Raw genomic sequence first — 14,289 nt, forward strand, 5'->3', positions numbered from 1 at the left:
GGTCTTCAACCCCCAGTTGATCCATTCGACTTGACCATTCCCTTGAGGGTGAAAGGCTGTAGTGAAATCCAACTGCACAGGGTAAAGATATGCAGGATAAAGAGTCGTGCCAACTCAGGAGCCGATGGCAGCTTGGGTAGAAGTACAAAATGTGCCATTTTAGAGAACCTGTCGCCTACTACCCATATCACCTGGTTGCCGTGGGAGGTGGGCAGGTCTACCACGAAGTCCGTGGAGATGTGGGTCTATGGTTCCTGAGGGGCTGGAAGAGGCTGTAGGAGTCCCCATGGCTGGTCAGGCAGTGGTTTTTGTTGCGCACACGTCGGACAGGAACTGACATAGGCCCGAACATCCTGGACCATCCGGAGCCATCAATAATAATGGGACAGCAGTTCCATGTTCTGCTTAGGTGTCTGGCAGTGAGGGAATTGTGAGCCCAAGTTAGTACCTTAGGTCGAAGGTGGAGTGGGACCACGGTCTTCCCTTGGGTTATGGTGTCGGTAACAGCCAGTAGAACCTTGGCAGGGTCCAAGATGTAGCGAGGTAGATCCGGTGTGTCTTCTACTTTGTGAAGTCTAGATAGGGCATCTGCCCGAAAGTTTTTCATCGTGGGATGAAAGCGCAGTACAAAGTTGAACCAGGTGAAGAAAAGAGACCAGCAGACCTGGCGTGGGTTCAGACACTGTGCTTTGGTAAGGTACTCTAAATTTTTATGATCAGTGTAGACCATAATGGGGTATTGTACCCCTTCCAACCATTGTCTCCATTCTTCAAAGGCTATCTTAATGGCCAACAGTTCCTTATCTCCGATTCTGTAGTTCTTTTCTGCGGGAGAACATTTTCAGGAGAAGAATGAACAGGTGAGTAGAGCCCCTTGGCTGGAATGCTGACTGAGGATTGCCCCCATGGCTCTGTCAGAGGCATCCACTTCCACGATGAATGGGCGAGCAGGGTCAGTGTGGTGGAGGCAAGGCTCTTGCAGGAATGCCCTCTTTAGTTCCTTGACGGCTTGGACAGCTTCAGCGGGCCAATGCCTAGTGTCAGAGCCTTTCTTAGTTAGGGCTGTTAGTGGTGCCACTATATGGGAATACCGTGGAACGAAGTTCCTGTAAAAGTTGGTGAAGCCAAGGAACCACTGCAACGAGCGAAGACCCACAGGTTGTGGCCACTCCCGGATGCTGGTTAGCTTGTCCGGGTCCATTCGGAAGCTGGTGGTAGAAACAATAAATCCCAAAAAGGGTAGGGACTCCTGTTCAAAGAGGCATTTTTCAAGCTTTGCGAATAGGCAGTGTTCCCTTAAGTGCTGGAGAACCCGACGGATATCAGTGCGATGTGTAGCCAGGTCCTTAGAGTAGATCAAGACGTCATCAAGATAGACGATTACCCCTTTATGGAGCATGTCCTGAAAGACTTTATTCATTAGGTTTTGAAAAACCGCTGGCGTGTTACACAATCCAAATGGCATTACAAGATATTCGTAATGATCATCGCACGTTTTAAAAGCAGTTTTCCCACTCATCCCCAGGCTTTTTTCGGACCAGATTATAGGACCTACAAAGGTCCCATTTTGTAAAAAGTCTGGCTCCTTGGAGGTGGTCCAAGAGTTCCGGAATCAGTGGGAGTGGGTAGTGATCTTTGTAATAGCATTGAGTCCCTGGGAGTCAATGCAGGGTCTTAACGAGCCGTCCTTCTTGGCTACAAAAAAGAATCCAGCACCCGCAGGAGAAGTGGAGGGGCGAATGAACCCCTTGTCAATTTTTTCCTTAATGTATTGGGACATTGCTTGGGTCTCAGGTAGAGAAAGTGGGTACACACGTCCAAGGGGCGGAACCGTGTCGGGCAGGAGGTCGATGGCACAATCAAACGGGCGATGTTCTGGAAGAGTCTCCGCCTCCTCCTGGGAGAACACGTCAGAGTAGTCGATGTATTGTGGAAGTAGATGAAGGGCAGTAACTGCAAGTATGAGCTGAGGTTGGGGCATCTGTTGCAGACAGGTAGTAAAGCAATCGGGCCTCCAGGCCACGATTTGTAGAGTCTTCCAGTCGATGGTAGGCAAATGCTTTTGCAATCAAGGAAGACTTAGTACCACTGAGTGAATGGCTTTCTCCAGGATGAAGAAGGATATCTCTTCCTTGTGAAGAACTCCAGTATGGAGGGTCATGGGAGTTGTGCAGAGAGTGACTTGGCCATGAAGTGGATCACCCTGGATGGAAGAAACCAGTAATGGCAGGGTACACCGCATCACTGGAAGCTGCAGTTGGTGTACCAATTTGGCCAGAATGAAGTTCCCTCCAGCCCCAGAGTCCATGAAGGCCAGAGTTGTAAAGGATCCTCTGGAAAACTGGAGGGTCACTGAGACCGTGCATTGGGGAGTGGGATTGATGCAGCCTAGGGTCAGCTCCCCAGTGACACCTAGGCCCGAGAGTTTCCTGGATGCTCATGACATTGGGCCAATAGTTGACCCTTGCCACCGCAGTATAGGCAAAGTCCAAGGGTCCTGCAGCATTGTTTCTCCTCCGAGGTTAAACAGCTTCAACCCAGCTGCATGGGCTCCTCCCCGCATTCTGATGGAGTCTCAGGAGCCGCTGGAGATACAATGGGCGAGAGAAGGTTGGTGCCAAAGGGACTGCTCGACGAGCCGGTTTCAGCTTTTTCATGCGCTACTGAAGTTGTTGGTCACGCCGACCTGTAGGTCGATGAGTGCCTCTAGTTCCTCTAGGAGTTCTCGAGCCGCCAGTTCATCTTTTATACGAGAGAACAGACCTTCGAGAAAGATGCTGCATAAGCTGTCTTCCCGCCAGCCCAGTTCGGAAGCCAGGGTGCAGAACTCCACCTCATATTCAGCCAACGTATGGGATTCCTGGTGGAGATGGAGCAGGTCAGAGGCGGCAGTGGATTGGCGACCAGGCTCATCAAACACCTGGCGGAATGTTTGGACGAACCGGGGCAGGTCACAGAGAACAGAATCCCCACGTTCCCACAGCGGAGAAGCCCAGGCCAGGACCTTGCCATCCAGCAGGGACAGGATGAATGTAGTCTTGATCTGGTCGGTTGGAAATTGCCTAGGTTGGAGGGAGAACCTCATAAAGCAATAGTTCAAAAACCCTCAGCATTGCCTCGGATCCCCGGCGTAATGAGGTGGAGCAGTCAAATGTAACAATGGAGACGGTGAAGCGGGAGTCACCGGGGAAGGAGCAGCTGCCCCAGAGCCGGAAGCAAGCTCCAGGCGATTAGCCAGGCACTCCATGGTGGCAGACAAAACTTCAAGGCATTGCTGCTGCTGCTGCTGCTGCTGCAGTCATTGTGTCAGGCACAGAATGGCTTGAAGACCAGACAAGTCCACCGGGTCCATGGCCTTTACAAACATTGTTGTGGACCCCTGGGCCGGGACGAGTGATGATAGGACCACTGAGGGATTGCCCCCAATGGCTCTCATCTCTGGTAGGTGGAGCTGGTGTGGACAACCCGGCAGGACCTTCACCTATACCAGCCCTCATTCCCCACAGGATGAGCCCTTGAGTGCCAGGGCTGGCAGGACTTAGGTGCGGGTGCCTCGAAGAAGACGATGGAGCTGAGGATTAAAACAGGGTCAGAGGTCTGGGACGGGACTGGCAGTGAAGATGCGGAAAGGGATACAGTCCGAAGATCTGGGGCAGGCAGCAGGCAAGCAAGAATGAAGAACCAGGCCAAGGGTCAAGACGGGCAGCAGACAAGCAGAGATGAGCCAAGGTGAAACCAGGAGATCAAGCTGAGGGCAAGGTCACAGGAACTGAGGAACGTGGAGGAGGCGGCTGGCGTCAGGAATGAAGGCACGGGCAGGAAAACAGGAACAGAAACGCCAGGACAGGATACAGGAACTCGAGGACTGGAGCAGAAGCAGGAACGGAACCAGGATCAGGATCAAGTCAGGAACAGGAACAAGAGACGTCTGGAACAGCAACTAGCACTTCAAAGAGACGACCTGTTGCAAAGGCAAGCAGCTGGAGACTGCTGTGGGGTTTAAATACCCCTGTAGCGTGATGTCATCTCCCTGGGCCGGGCCAAGGTTCCCCGCCGCGGCCCCTTTAAAGGGCGGAGTCTCCCGCGCGCGTGTTCCTAGGAGGAGCCTTGACGGCCAGAGGAGGATGGCGTTTGCGGCCACATGGAAGGCCGCGGTCAGCCTGCCGTGGTGGGGTGCGCCACGCCGGACTGAGGTGGTGGCTGATGGCGAAAAAGGTAGGGGGGACCGGCCAAGGCCTGCCACAGCCGGGAGCCACAACAAACATCATGGCTTCTGTTTGAAAGTCTGTGCACATTAGTTCCTTGGCCCCTAGGTATTATGTTGGGTATACTATCTAGCATTAAATCTAACAGACCACATTGCCTACTTAGGTTACAAAAAATATTTAAATTTAGTGTTATTAAGCCTCTCATTTCTGATCCAAAGCAACTCTGGCATAGCATCTGGCAGCATGCTGTTCCAAGGACCTGGGATACAACTTCCTGTAAACAGACTTCCTTTATAAGTCCTGTGACACTGGCTGATGATATCACATCCTCCATGAGTATATAAGGAACTTCTTTGCAACCAGCCAGCACTTCAGCAATAGATCTCTTGGTACCCTTGTGATCAGTGCATGTTGCTATCCTTGTATTATTCTGTGTTCCTTGTCTTGTCCTAGCCTCCTCCATGTTCTATTCCTTGTCTGATTCTTTGCCTCTCTTTGTTCCTTGTCTTGCTTGTTCCCTACCTTGCCTTTCCTGTTGGGCTTGTCTGTCCTGTTTGTCTTGGACTGACTACTTGAATATTGACCCTGGCCTAGCCCAGCTCCTGACCTTCTGTTATCTGCTGCTTGCTTGACCCGTTCTGTATACTGCCTGTCCTGATCTCTGGCCTGTTACCCATTCTGCTTTCTGCTGCCTTCCATAACCCTTACTCAGATCGGACTCTTGCTGAGGATAGCCCTAGGGATCCACTTAAGTCCTGCCGTCCACAAGAAACCAAGGGCTTAAACTTCAGAAGAGGCAGCTGGTGTAGGTGAAGCTCCAGCTGGTCCTGCCTATGGTCTTCTCCGCCAGCTGCTGGCGTGGGCTAGTGAGCTTGTTCACTTGGTGGTGCCAAACACACTGCAGCAACAAGGATCCACTTCCTTTGAGAGTGTTACAAGTGTTTTTAGTAGGCCATGTTAACTCTGGCCTTAAGGGCCAAATATACTTCCCACCTTTCCTGACTAGATGTGGGTGGGAAAAATGACCTGTAGACGTTCCGCTAATGGGGGTAGGTTTGAAAATGCCCCATATATTTGTAAATATTTGCTAAAAGGAATTTGCCATTTAAAATTGGAGCAGTGGTCCTAGAAAAGTATTGGTGATACCTATAACTCTATAGCATGGTAAAGATATTTTCATTGAAGCAAATTGTGATTCAAGGAAATACTCATTTTGGAAGATTTACTATATCAGAGTTCAAAGTACAATTGTTGAAACTGACATTCTATATTTTGGTTTTATAGTGTTCAACAACCTGTGGCGTAGGTGCGAAAAAGAGAGAACTGAAATGTACTGAAAAGGGTATTCATGGAAAACTTGTCATTTCTCCCCACCGAAGATGCCGAAATATAAAGAAACCAAATATAGAATTGGAGCAGAGTTGTAATAATGGAGCCTGCCCGCTGCATAGAGCATACAGTGATGTATCTGGATGGCACTCTTCACCTTGGCAACAGGTGAAACAAAATGTTTCAATAGCTTATATTAGTAAAAAAAAAAAAAAAAAGGTGGATTTTCAAACTGTGCATGTGTAAAAATTGGCACTTGTGCACATAAAATAGCACATATATGAGTACATACTATTTTCAAAACTGCAACTTAGACATGTAAATCGGGGTCCATGAGTAACTTTGTGTGTCTAAGAAAGGAGCGTGCCAGGGGAGTTCCGGGACGGGGACAATATTTATGTGCATAAGTTGTTATTTAAACACCTGCCAATGTGCCGCATATATGTCTTTTACTTGTGCATGTATTCTTCTGATCAATATCTGGTGTAAGTGATTGTGAACATTTTTAAAGTGACTGGGTAGAGGCTCTGGAGCAATGGGGGGACTTAAGGCTGAGGAGCTAGGAGGGTCTTCACAAATTGAAGATGGACTGGGCAAATTGGTAGACTAAATAGTAAAACTGGTTATTAGAATAAGTTGGAAATTGCCAAATAAATGTGCGCAATTCATATACCCATGTAATTGCACTTCCTATTTTACAAGGATATCCATATACATTTTTATTACGTTAATTTGATGCTTTTACACGCGTATGTCAGGGAATTTAATAACATACATGCAACAAGGAATTAAGTAGCATCTTTCCCACTACTTAGCCAGTCAAAATGAGCTTATTTGGTACTTATCCAGCTATATTCTGATTTATTTGGCTAAGTAGCAATAGATCTACATATCCAGATAAGTACAAAAAGCACTACTTCTCTGTCTAAGTAGCACTTTTGGACTTATCTGGCTATGTGCCGCTACTTAATCAGATAAATCATCATTTATCTGGATAAGTCTGAATTTGCACGGCTATGGTTTTGGCATTTGTGCATGTATATATATACTTGGATTTTATAACCTTGCCACGTTGGTTATAAAATACAGTAGTAACTTGCGTGCAACCATTTACATGTGGAAATGAGTGGACATGAACACAGTTATGAAAATTACCCTCGGAGTGCGCCAAAAGTAATCTCTGTTAACCATTATGACAGTGCTGGAAGATTATGGATTGTGGAAGGATATTGCTAAACCAGTTCTTGAAAAGTCATAGGAGCTGGTGCATCCATTCTCTGGAGAACATTGTACCTGGCTCAGTATCAGAGTTTAGTGCAACAGGTAGAGCAATAGCAGCATGCGGCAAGGAGTCTCTTGGGAACACTGACATGGTTCATGTAGCCCATGGCAATATAAGTGAGGAAGATGTATGCAGCATATACTTAGACATGGTGTATTCAGTCCATGGAGAGCATGGATGAATATAAATATGCTTAACCAGTCCATGAAGAGCTCTGAGGAAGGCTAACGCCATCATGCTCAAGACATACTGCTACCAATTCATAGGGAGTAATTTATCATGGTGAAATAAATCTATACTGGTATAAAGACATTTTGATTTCGAGAAAGTAGGACAACAGACAAATACGTTTTGCAGTAGACTTTTTTTTTGCAAGAGAATTAGAGAGATGGGGAAAGAAGAGGAATAAAGGAGAGGAAAGTAAAATTAAATCTTGTACAGAAATTGTAGAGACTTATAGCACAATAATATATCCCTTCCTAGGGGTTCTGAGACATAAATCATAAAAGAGAAACAATCTGCTAGCCTCTATTTATCAGGAGAGCATTTGTGAGGAATGCATTTTTTAAAAGTGCTAAAATGTTCACAAGCTGTAGTTTGCAAATACTTGTAAGTATTTGTTAGCAGAAATGAATTTGGGAGTTGACCTTGGTGCTTAGCTAGAAAGACAGAATTTCAAATGAAATGGAGCAAGAGATAAGGGAAGGAAGAAGAACTCTGAGAGGAGACCTGGTCAAATGAAAAATGGGAATTGCTGGTCATTATTCAGAGACTTTGGTGGTAAATTAGCTTATCTAATACTGGAGGACATGACCGAGTGCAAAAATAAATAAATGAATAAACAAAGCAGAGGATAAGAATATGCAAGCCGAAAACCTTTATTTTGTTTGATTTCAGAATGGTTTACAGCCTAATTTTATTTTGTTGGGGGAGATTTCTTCTTTTTTTTGCTGGGAATAATATGTACCCTTCCCAAATAGTGCACACTATTCAGAAGTAGTGTGCATTATTTCCCGAAATGAAACAATTTTTTAAAAATATTTTTGCGGGATTTTGCTAATTTCTTTTGCAAACAAAATTAAACAAAACGGGTGTTTCATTGCAATTTTTTTTTTTTTTTGCACATCCCTAAAAGAGGAAAGCAAAATATAGTCTGGGAAGATAACATCAAAATACGGTTCCAGTCTGACAACAGGGGAGAGCTAAAGCTGAGCGTAGAGAGAATGGGTGCACCAGAGTTGCCAACCTGTGAAGTAAAGATAGCAGATGAGGATGATGAGGATGATGATGAGAGTTGTCTCACCATTTCTCTCTGCAGTGCACAGTGACATGCGGTGGAGGTGTACAAACCCGGACAGTCCAATGTCTTTGGCATGGCAGACCAGCGAGTACATGCTTGCTGCATCAGAAACCTGCAATATCAAGAGCCTGTAACACTAACTTCTGCAGTATTCCTGAGAAGAAAGGTGAGGCGTGACATCCTTTAGGGGCCTTCATGGGCATCATTTCTGCACCCAGGGCCGGTGCTAGCTTTTTTTTGTTGTCCTGTGTGAAAAATGACTGTGCTGCCCCCGATTCATTCGGTGTCTGTCCCGGGCCCATCAACTAAAGCCCAGCTCCGTCCTGCAATCTATATTTTTAAAAACTGACAAGCACCCCACCCCCACCCCAGAACTCATGGATAGGGAAGGGTATGAGGTACCCTAGGCAAACCTTACAGCCTTGCACACATGCCACCCTCTCCCCCCACATCCTTTAGACACACACAATTAAATTATACATTTATAACAAATTTTACAAGGAAAAGAACATTAAAAAGTACAGCTGTCTGAGGCAAAAATAACACAACATGCATATTATAGTTACATGCACTCCTGTGGTACCAACCAGAAAACTCTGCAAAAAAGACACTTAGAGCTCCTAAGAATTTGACTTTTTGTAATATGTATTGGATGTGAGCTTCGCCCTCAGAAAGCCATGAACAAACAGAATTACCATTACAATATAGTAAACCTCCCATACCAAAACAACTCTAACAATATTATCTATGAAACGCAAATACTGCACACATTACACCAGGCCCTAGAACACCAATAATAGCTCTTATTAGGAAACCAGGCTGCTATAGATCCCTTCACAGAAATTAAATTCCAGCAAAATACCTCACCTCGGTCACATGTGCAGAACACAAAGACACCCTGATCAAATCATCCGATGTACCTGAAGATTGGAAGATGGCCAATGTAACCCTGATATTTAAAAAGGGATCCAGGGGTGATCCGGGAAACCATAGACCGGTGAGCCTGACTTCAGTGCCGGGAAAAATCATGGAAACTGTTATAAAGAATAAAATCACAAGACATTTAGATAGACATGGGACACAGCCAGCATGGATTTACCCAAGGGAAGTCTTGCCTCACAAATCTACATTTTTTCGAAGGGGTGAATAAACATGTGGACAAAGGTGAACCGGTAGATGTGGTGTATTTGGATTTCCAGAAGGCATTCGACAAAGTCCCGCATGAGAGGCTTCTAAGAAAACTAAAATGTCATGGGGATAGGAGGCGATGTCCTTTTGTGGATTACAAGTTGGTTAAAAGACAGGAAACAGTTTTCACAGAGGAAAAAGGTACAGTGGAGTGCCTCAGGGATCTGTATTTGGACCGGTGCTTTTCAATATATTTATAAATGATCTGGAAAGGGGTACGACGAGTGAGGTGATCAGATTTGCAGATGACACAAAATTATGCAGAGTAGTTAAATCTCAAGTGGATTTTGATGAATTGCAGGAGGACCTTGTGAGACTGGAAGATTGGACTTCCAAATGGCAGGTGAAATTTAATGTGGAGAAGTGCAAAGTGATGCATATAGGGAAAAATAACCCTTGCTGTAATAACACAGTTTGGAGAAAAGACGACTGAGGGGGGATATGATAGAAGTATACAAAATTATGAAAGGACTTGAACAAGTTAATGTAAATTGGTTATTTACTCTCTCCGATAACAGAAGGACCAGGGGGCACTCCATGAAGTTAGCAAGTAGCTCATTTAAAATAAATTGAAGAAAATTATTTTTCACTCAGCACATAGTTAAGTTCTGGAATTCATTGCCAGAGGATGTGGTTACAGCAGCTAGTTTCACTGGGTTTAAAAATGGTTTGGATAAGTTCCTAGAGGAAAAATCCATAAACTGCTATTATGGTAATTAATAAGCAATAGTAGCTTGTGATTTATCTAATGTTTGGGTTCTTCCCAGGTACTTGTGACTTGGATTGGTCACTGTTGGAAACAGGATACTGGGCTTGATGGAGTCTTGTTCTGAACCAATATGGCATTTCTTATTTTCTTATGTTCCTATGTACAGTCTAAGGAGATCAGAAATTATAAACAGAAATGTGCGGAGAAGAATTGAACTGCAACCCACAACAAACCAGCCTGCATATGCAGAGCAACAATGGAAAAACAGAATCATTACAATTCATAAAATATTAAATAATAAAATCAAGAAATATAAAACATTAATCATAATAGTAAAGTCATATTCATAAAAAGAATATTTCAAACCAGTTAATGAATAGAATATCGAAAATTTCCCAGACACCTATAAAATATTTCGAAGCATCTGATGAACAAAAAATCCAATAATTAAAAATTGTTCTATTCCCTCCTAAAAAATATAAATATTTTAAAATAGGAGAATCTTCAAATTACACCCAATAATTAAAACTAATAAGAATTAAAAAAAATCTCCTGCTCTCCATACCTGTGGTCTTTGTCACCTTGAGGTTGTTATGGTTTGCGGGGGGTAGGGCTGCAAAAGTTTTATCTTCTCTCTCACACAAATGCACAATAACACATACATTCTCTCACATACTTCCTCTTTCTAACATACACAGACACATTATATGTGGGTGATTGTGTGTATGCATACCTGTGAGAGCCTATATGTGACACAAACACACAAGCACCCAGGCTGTCACACAGACACACACACACGTGTACACCCACTCACAGGCTCTCAGACATACACAGACTCTCAGTCACACACACTCTCACACTCACAGGCTCTCAGACAAACACAGACTCTCAGTCACACACATACTCACATGGCCTCTTGTTGTCTTCGCACCGTGGTGGGATGAGATCCAACATGGCCTACTGACCATATTGCTTAGGGGGGAGCGTAAGCTATGTGCGAGCATGCGCATGCATGCAAGTAAATGGAAGACAGGCTTCTCGTTTTCAGTTGCTGGCAGATTGAGAGCCAGCAGCCTGTTCTCTCCTCCTATGGCCGCTGGTGGGTTAGGCTCCACCAACAATCCGAAGCCTCTGCTGGCCTGCCAACCCCCCTTGGATGTGCCGCCCTGTGCAAATGCTCAGTATGCACACCCGGTTGTGCTAGGACTATCTGCACCCTTTCATAACAGAAAAAATAATTTTGTGAAAAACCTTTTTTTCCCCTACATTTCTAATTGTTTTCCTTTTTAGTTGTACAGAATTTCCTTTTAGTTGTACAGAATTTTGCATAGGCCGCCGGCGCGCGCAAAGCCCCGGGATGCGCGTAATTCCTGGGGCTTCGTAAAAGGGGCGGGAGGGGGTGTGTCGGCAGACCGGGGGTGTGTCCGGGGGGCGTGTCTGGGGTTAGGGGGCGGTCCGAGGAGGGTCCAGGGGCGTGGAGATGGTTCGGGGGCAGGCCGGGAGGGCGGTCCTGAGTCCCCTGGCACTGCGGCCTGTGCCGGGAGATGATGAGGTGGCGCGCGCAAGTTACGCCTGCCTCAAGCAGGCGTAATTTGTACATCAAAGGTAGGGGGGGATTTAGGTAGGGCTGGGGGGTGGGTTAGATAGGGGAAGGGAGGGGAAGGGTGGGGGGATGCGGAAGGAAAGTTCCCTCCGAGGCCGCTCTGATTTCGGCGGCCTTGGAGGGAACGGAGGCAGGCTGCGCGACTTGGCAAGCGCAGGCTGCCGATTTTGCGCAGCCTTGCGCGTGCCGGCGTACTTTTTTAAGATCTACCCCTTTGTGTGCAACATTCAGAAATGCAATATATTGGTGCACTGCACTATTTTTCGTCTAGCCTGCTTGTGCAAACTATCCCTGTGTATCCTGTGTGATTTTAAGATAGTTCTGGTTGTTAATGTAATATTCCAATCATTCTCAGTTTTACAGTCCTGCTTTTTTAATTATAGGAGAAGGGCTATAGTTGCATTTTTGTAAAATCTGGTCGGCAACTTCGCTGTTGCTCAAATTGTGGTTTTAATTGAGTGAATGTGTGAATGAGTGAGTGAGTTTTATGACACTGTTTATGTGATTTGGTGAAAAGTTTTGATAATAAAGATTTGTTCTCTCTTATGATTTATGTATTATATACCACCATTCCATGGGCAAATCACTAGTTCATAATGGTTTACAGGTAAAACGTTCATTATAAATGGAAGTAATACAATGGTAGACTTATAACATGAAAACAAAGCTAGATTATAGGGGTTTGTGAGGATGGGGTTATTGTTCAAAAATTATTTTGGTTATATTGATTTGCCTCAGGGTTCTGTCCTGGGTGCTTTCTCTTCTCACTGTATACTGTATACTAATTCCCTTGGTGCTCTGATTTCCTCTTATAATGACTCCCAGATTTACGTTTTTACACTAGAAAATTCACCAGAAATCCAATCTCGGATCTTGGCCCTCTCCTCTGACATGGCTGACTGGATGTTCTGCTATCACCTTAAACTCAATATGGCCAAGACAGTGCTCCTTATAGTTTCCCTCAAGCCCACCTCCCCTCTTCCTCCTTTATCTGTTTCTGTGGATATCATTGTCATCCACTTGGTCCCATCAGCTCATAACCTAGAAGTCATCGACTCCTCTCTCTTCTTCTCTACTCTTATCCAAAACTCTGCTAAAATGTGCCGCATAACATTGCCAAAATCCATCCCTTCCTTTCTAAACACACTACCGGAAACTTTATCCACTCTCTCATCTCCTCCCACTTAGAATATTGTAACCTGCTCCTCACAGGTCTCCCAGCAAGCCAGTTCTCTATCCACTGCAATCTGTTCTAAATGTAGCTGTGCAACTTATCTTTCGCCAAAGTCGCTCTATTGGCTTCCTATCCACTCTTGCATACAGTTCAAACTCCTCTTTCTCACCTACAAATTACTTCACTCTGCAGAACCTCATTACCTCTCCTCTTTAATCTGTCTCTAGTCTACACCCCTCCTCATGCACTTCGCTCATCGGACAAGTAACTCCTATCTGTGCCCTTCTCTACAGCCAATTCCCAACTCTGTACTTTCAACCTTGCTTGAAGTAGTCTTCCTGAACTGGTGTGTCATGCTCTCTCTCTCTCACTGTGTTAAAATCCTCATCTAAAGACCCACCTTTTTGAAGCTGCTTTTAAATCTTAGGATTGATTGTCTGCTTTTAACCTTATTAACATTATTTTCCTTTTTTAACCATTGTCTTGCTTTATGAAATGCCCCAGGTCCTGTATGTTTGTCTTATTAGATTGTAAGCTGTATTGAGCAGGGACTGTCTATTTTGTGTTTGTATAGTGCTGGGTATGTAATGTAGCACTATAGAAATGTTAAGTAGTAGTAGTAATAAGATGCACATTGATAATTCCTTCTGCTGTGATTGGACTTCTCTACATGGTTTATTCAAAACTATACAGAATCGATACATTAATTTTGATATAACCCACATGATCATCTAATCCTCCATGTGAGAAATACAGCAATAATAAAAAATAATTTACTGAAACAATGAGCATTGCTGTTGGGCACATTATAAACATTTTTTCCCTTTTCAGATGATCCATCATGCCTGGATCTCTTCATCTGGTGTCATTTGGTCCCAGAGCATGGCGTCTGCAACCACAAATTCTATGGCAAACAATGTTGCAAATCCTGCACAAAAAAGAACCTTCTCGTGATGATTTAGATTGGCTTTCCAGTGACGAGTCCCCTTTTAAAACTGCAAGGAGAATTGGTTTCTCAACAGAGGGCACTGTAAAGCAAGCCACTGGTGGATCAGATCCATGAAGTTATGCTAGATGAATATCTGAAGAATTTTGGTCAATACACAGCCGTGATGAATGTGTCCATGCCTCTCTGAACTGCATTATCTTGATGCATGAGAGATCATTCTATCTGTTGCTAGTCCACTGGAAATTGGCTTTTATTTTACTGTGGCTTAGCATGTACTGTTCAATATTTTGTTACACACTGTTTCTTTGGAAGAGAATGCAGTTTAGGTCAGCCTGATCTGTAAGGAATGGTTTCCTGTTGCGGCACAAGGTATTGAGGAGCACTTGAAAACAAGAAACAGCAGATTATTTGTTTTATATTTTTATTTCAATAAAATATCGTTATTTGCACTGTTAAAGGTTATAAACAAGAAACTGTAAAACACAAAATGGCCGTTTTTGTGCAATTTGGGTGAAACTAAACAAATCATATATAAAATCTTGAAATA

The 14,289-nt window shown here is 44.4% G+C and overlaps 1 protein-coding gene across 1 annotated transcript in view; it reads left to right on the forward strand.

The window, feature by feature from the left end:
- Window positions 1-13,755, forward strand: part of ADAMTS18 (ADAM metallopeptidase with thrombospondin type 1 motif 18) — a 209,733-nt gene extending 195,978 nt beyond the window's left edge. The window contains exons 21-23 of the mRNA XM_029610622.1: window positions 5,493-5,705; window positions 8,138-8,285; window positions 13,625-13,755. Of these exons, the coding sequence (XP_029466482.1) occupies window positions 5,493-5,705; window positions 8,138-8,285; window positions 13,625-13,755 (492 nt within the window). The remainder of the gene's footprint in view (window positions 1-5,492; window positions 5,706-8,137; window positions 8,286-13,624) is intronic.
- The last annotated feature ends 534 nt before the right edge of the window (window positions 13,756-14,289 follow it).

The sequence above is a fragment of the Rhinatrema bivittatum genome, chromosome 7 (genome assembly GCF_901001135.1).
Source record: "Rhinatrema bivittatum chromosome 7, aRhiBiv1.1, whole genome shotgun sequence".
NCBI lineage: Eukaryota > Metazoa > Chordata > Amphibia > Gymnophiona > Rhinatrematidae > Rhinatrema > Rhinatrema bivittatum.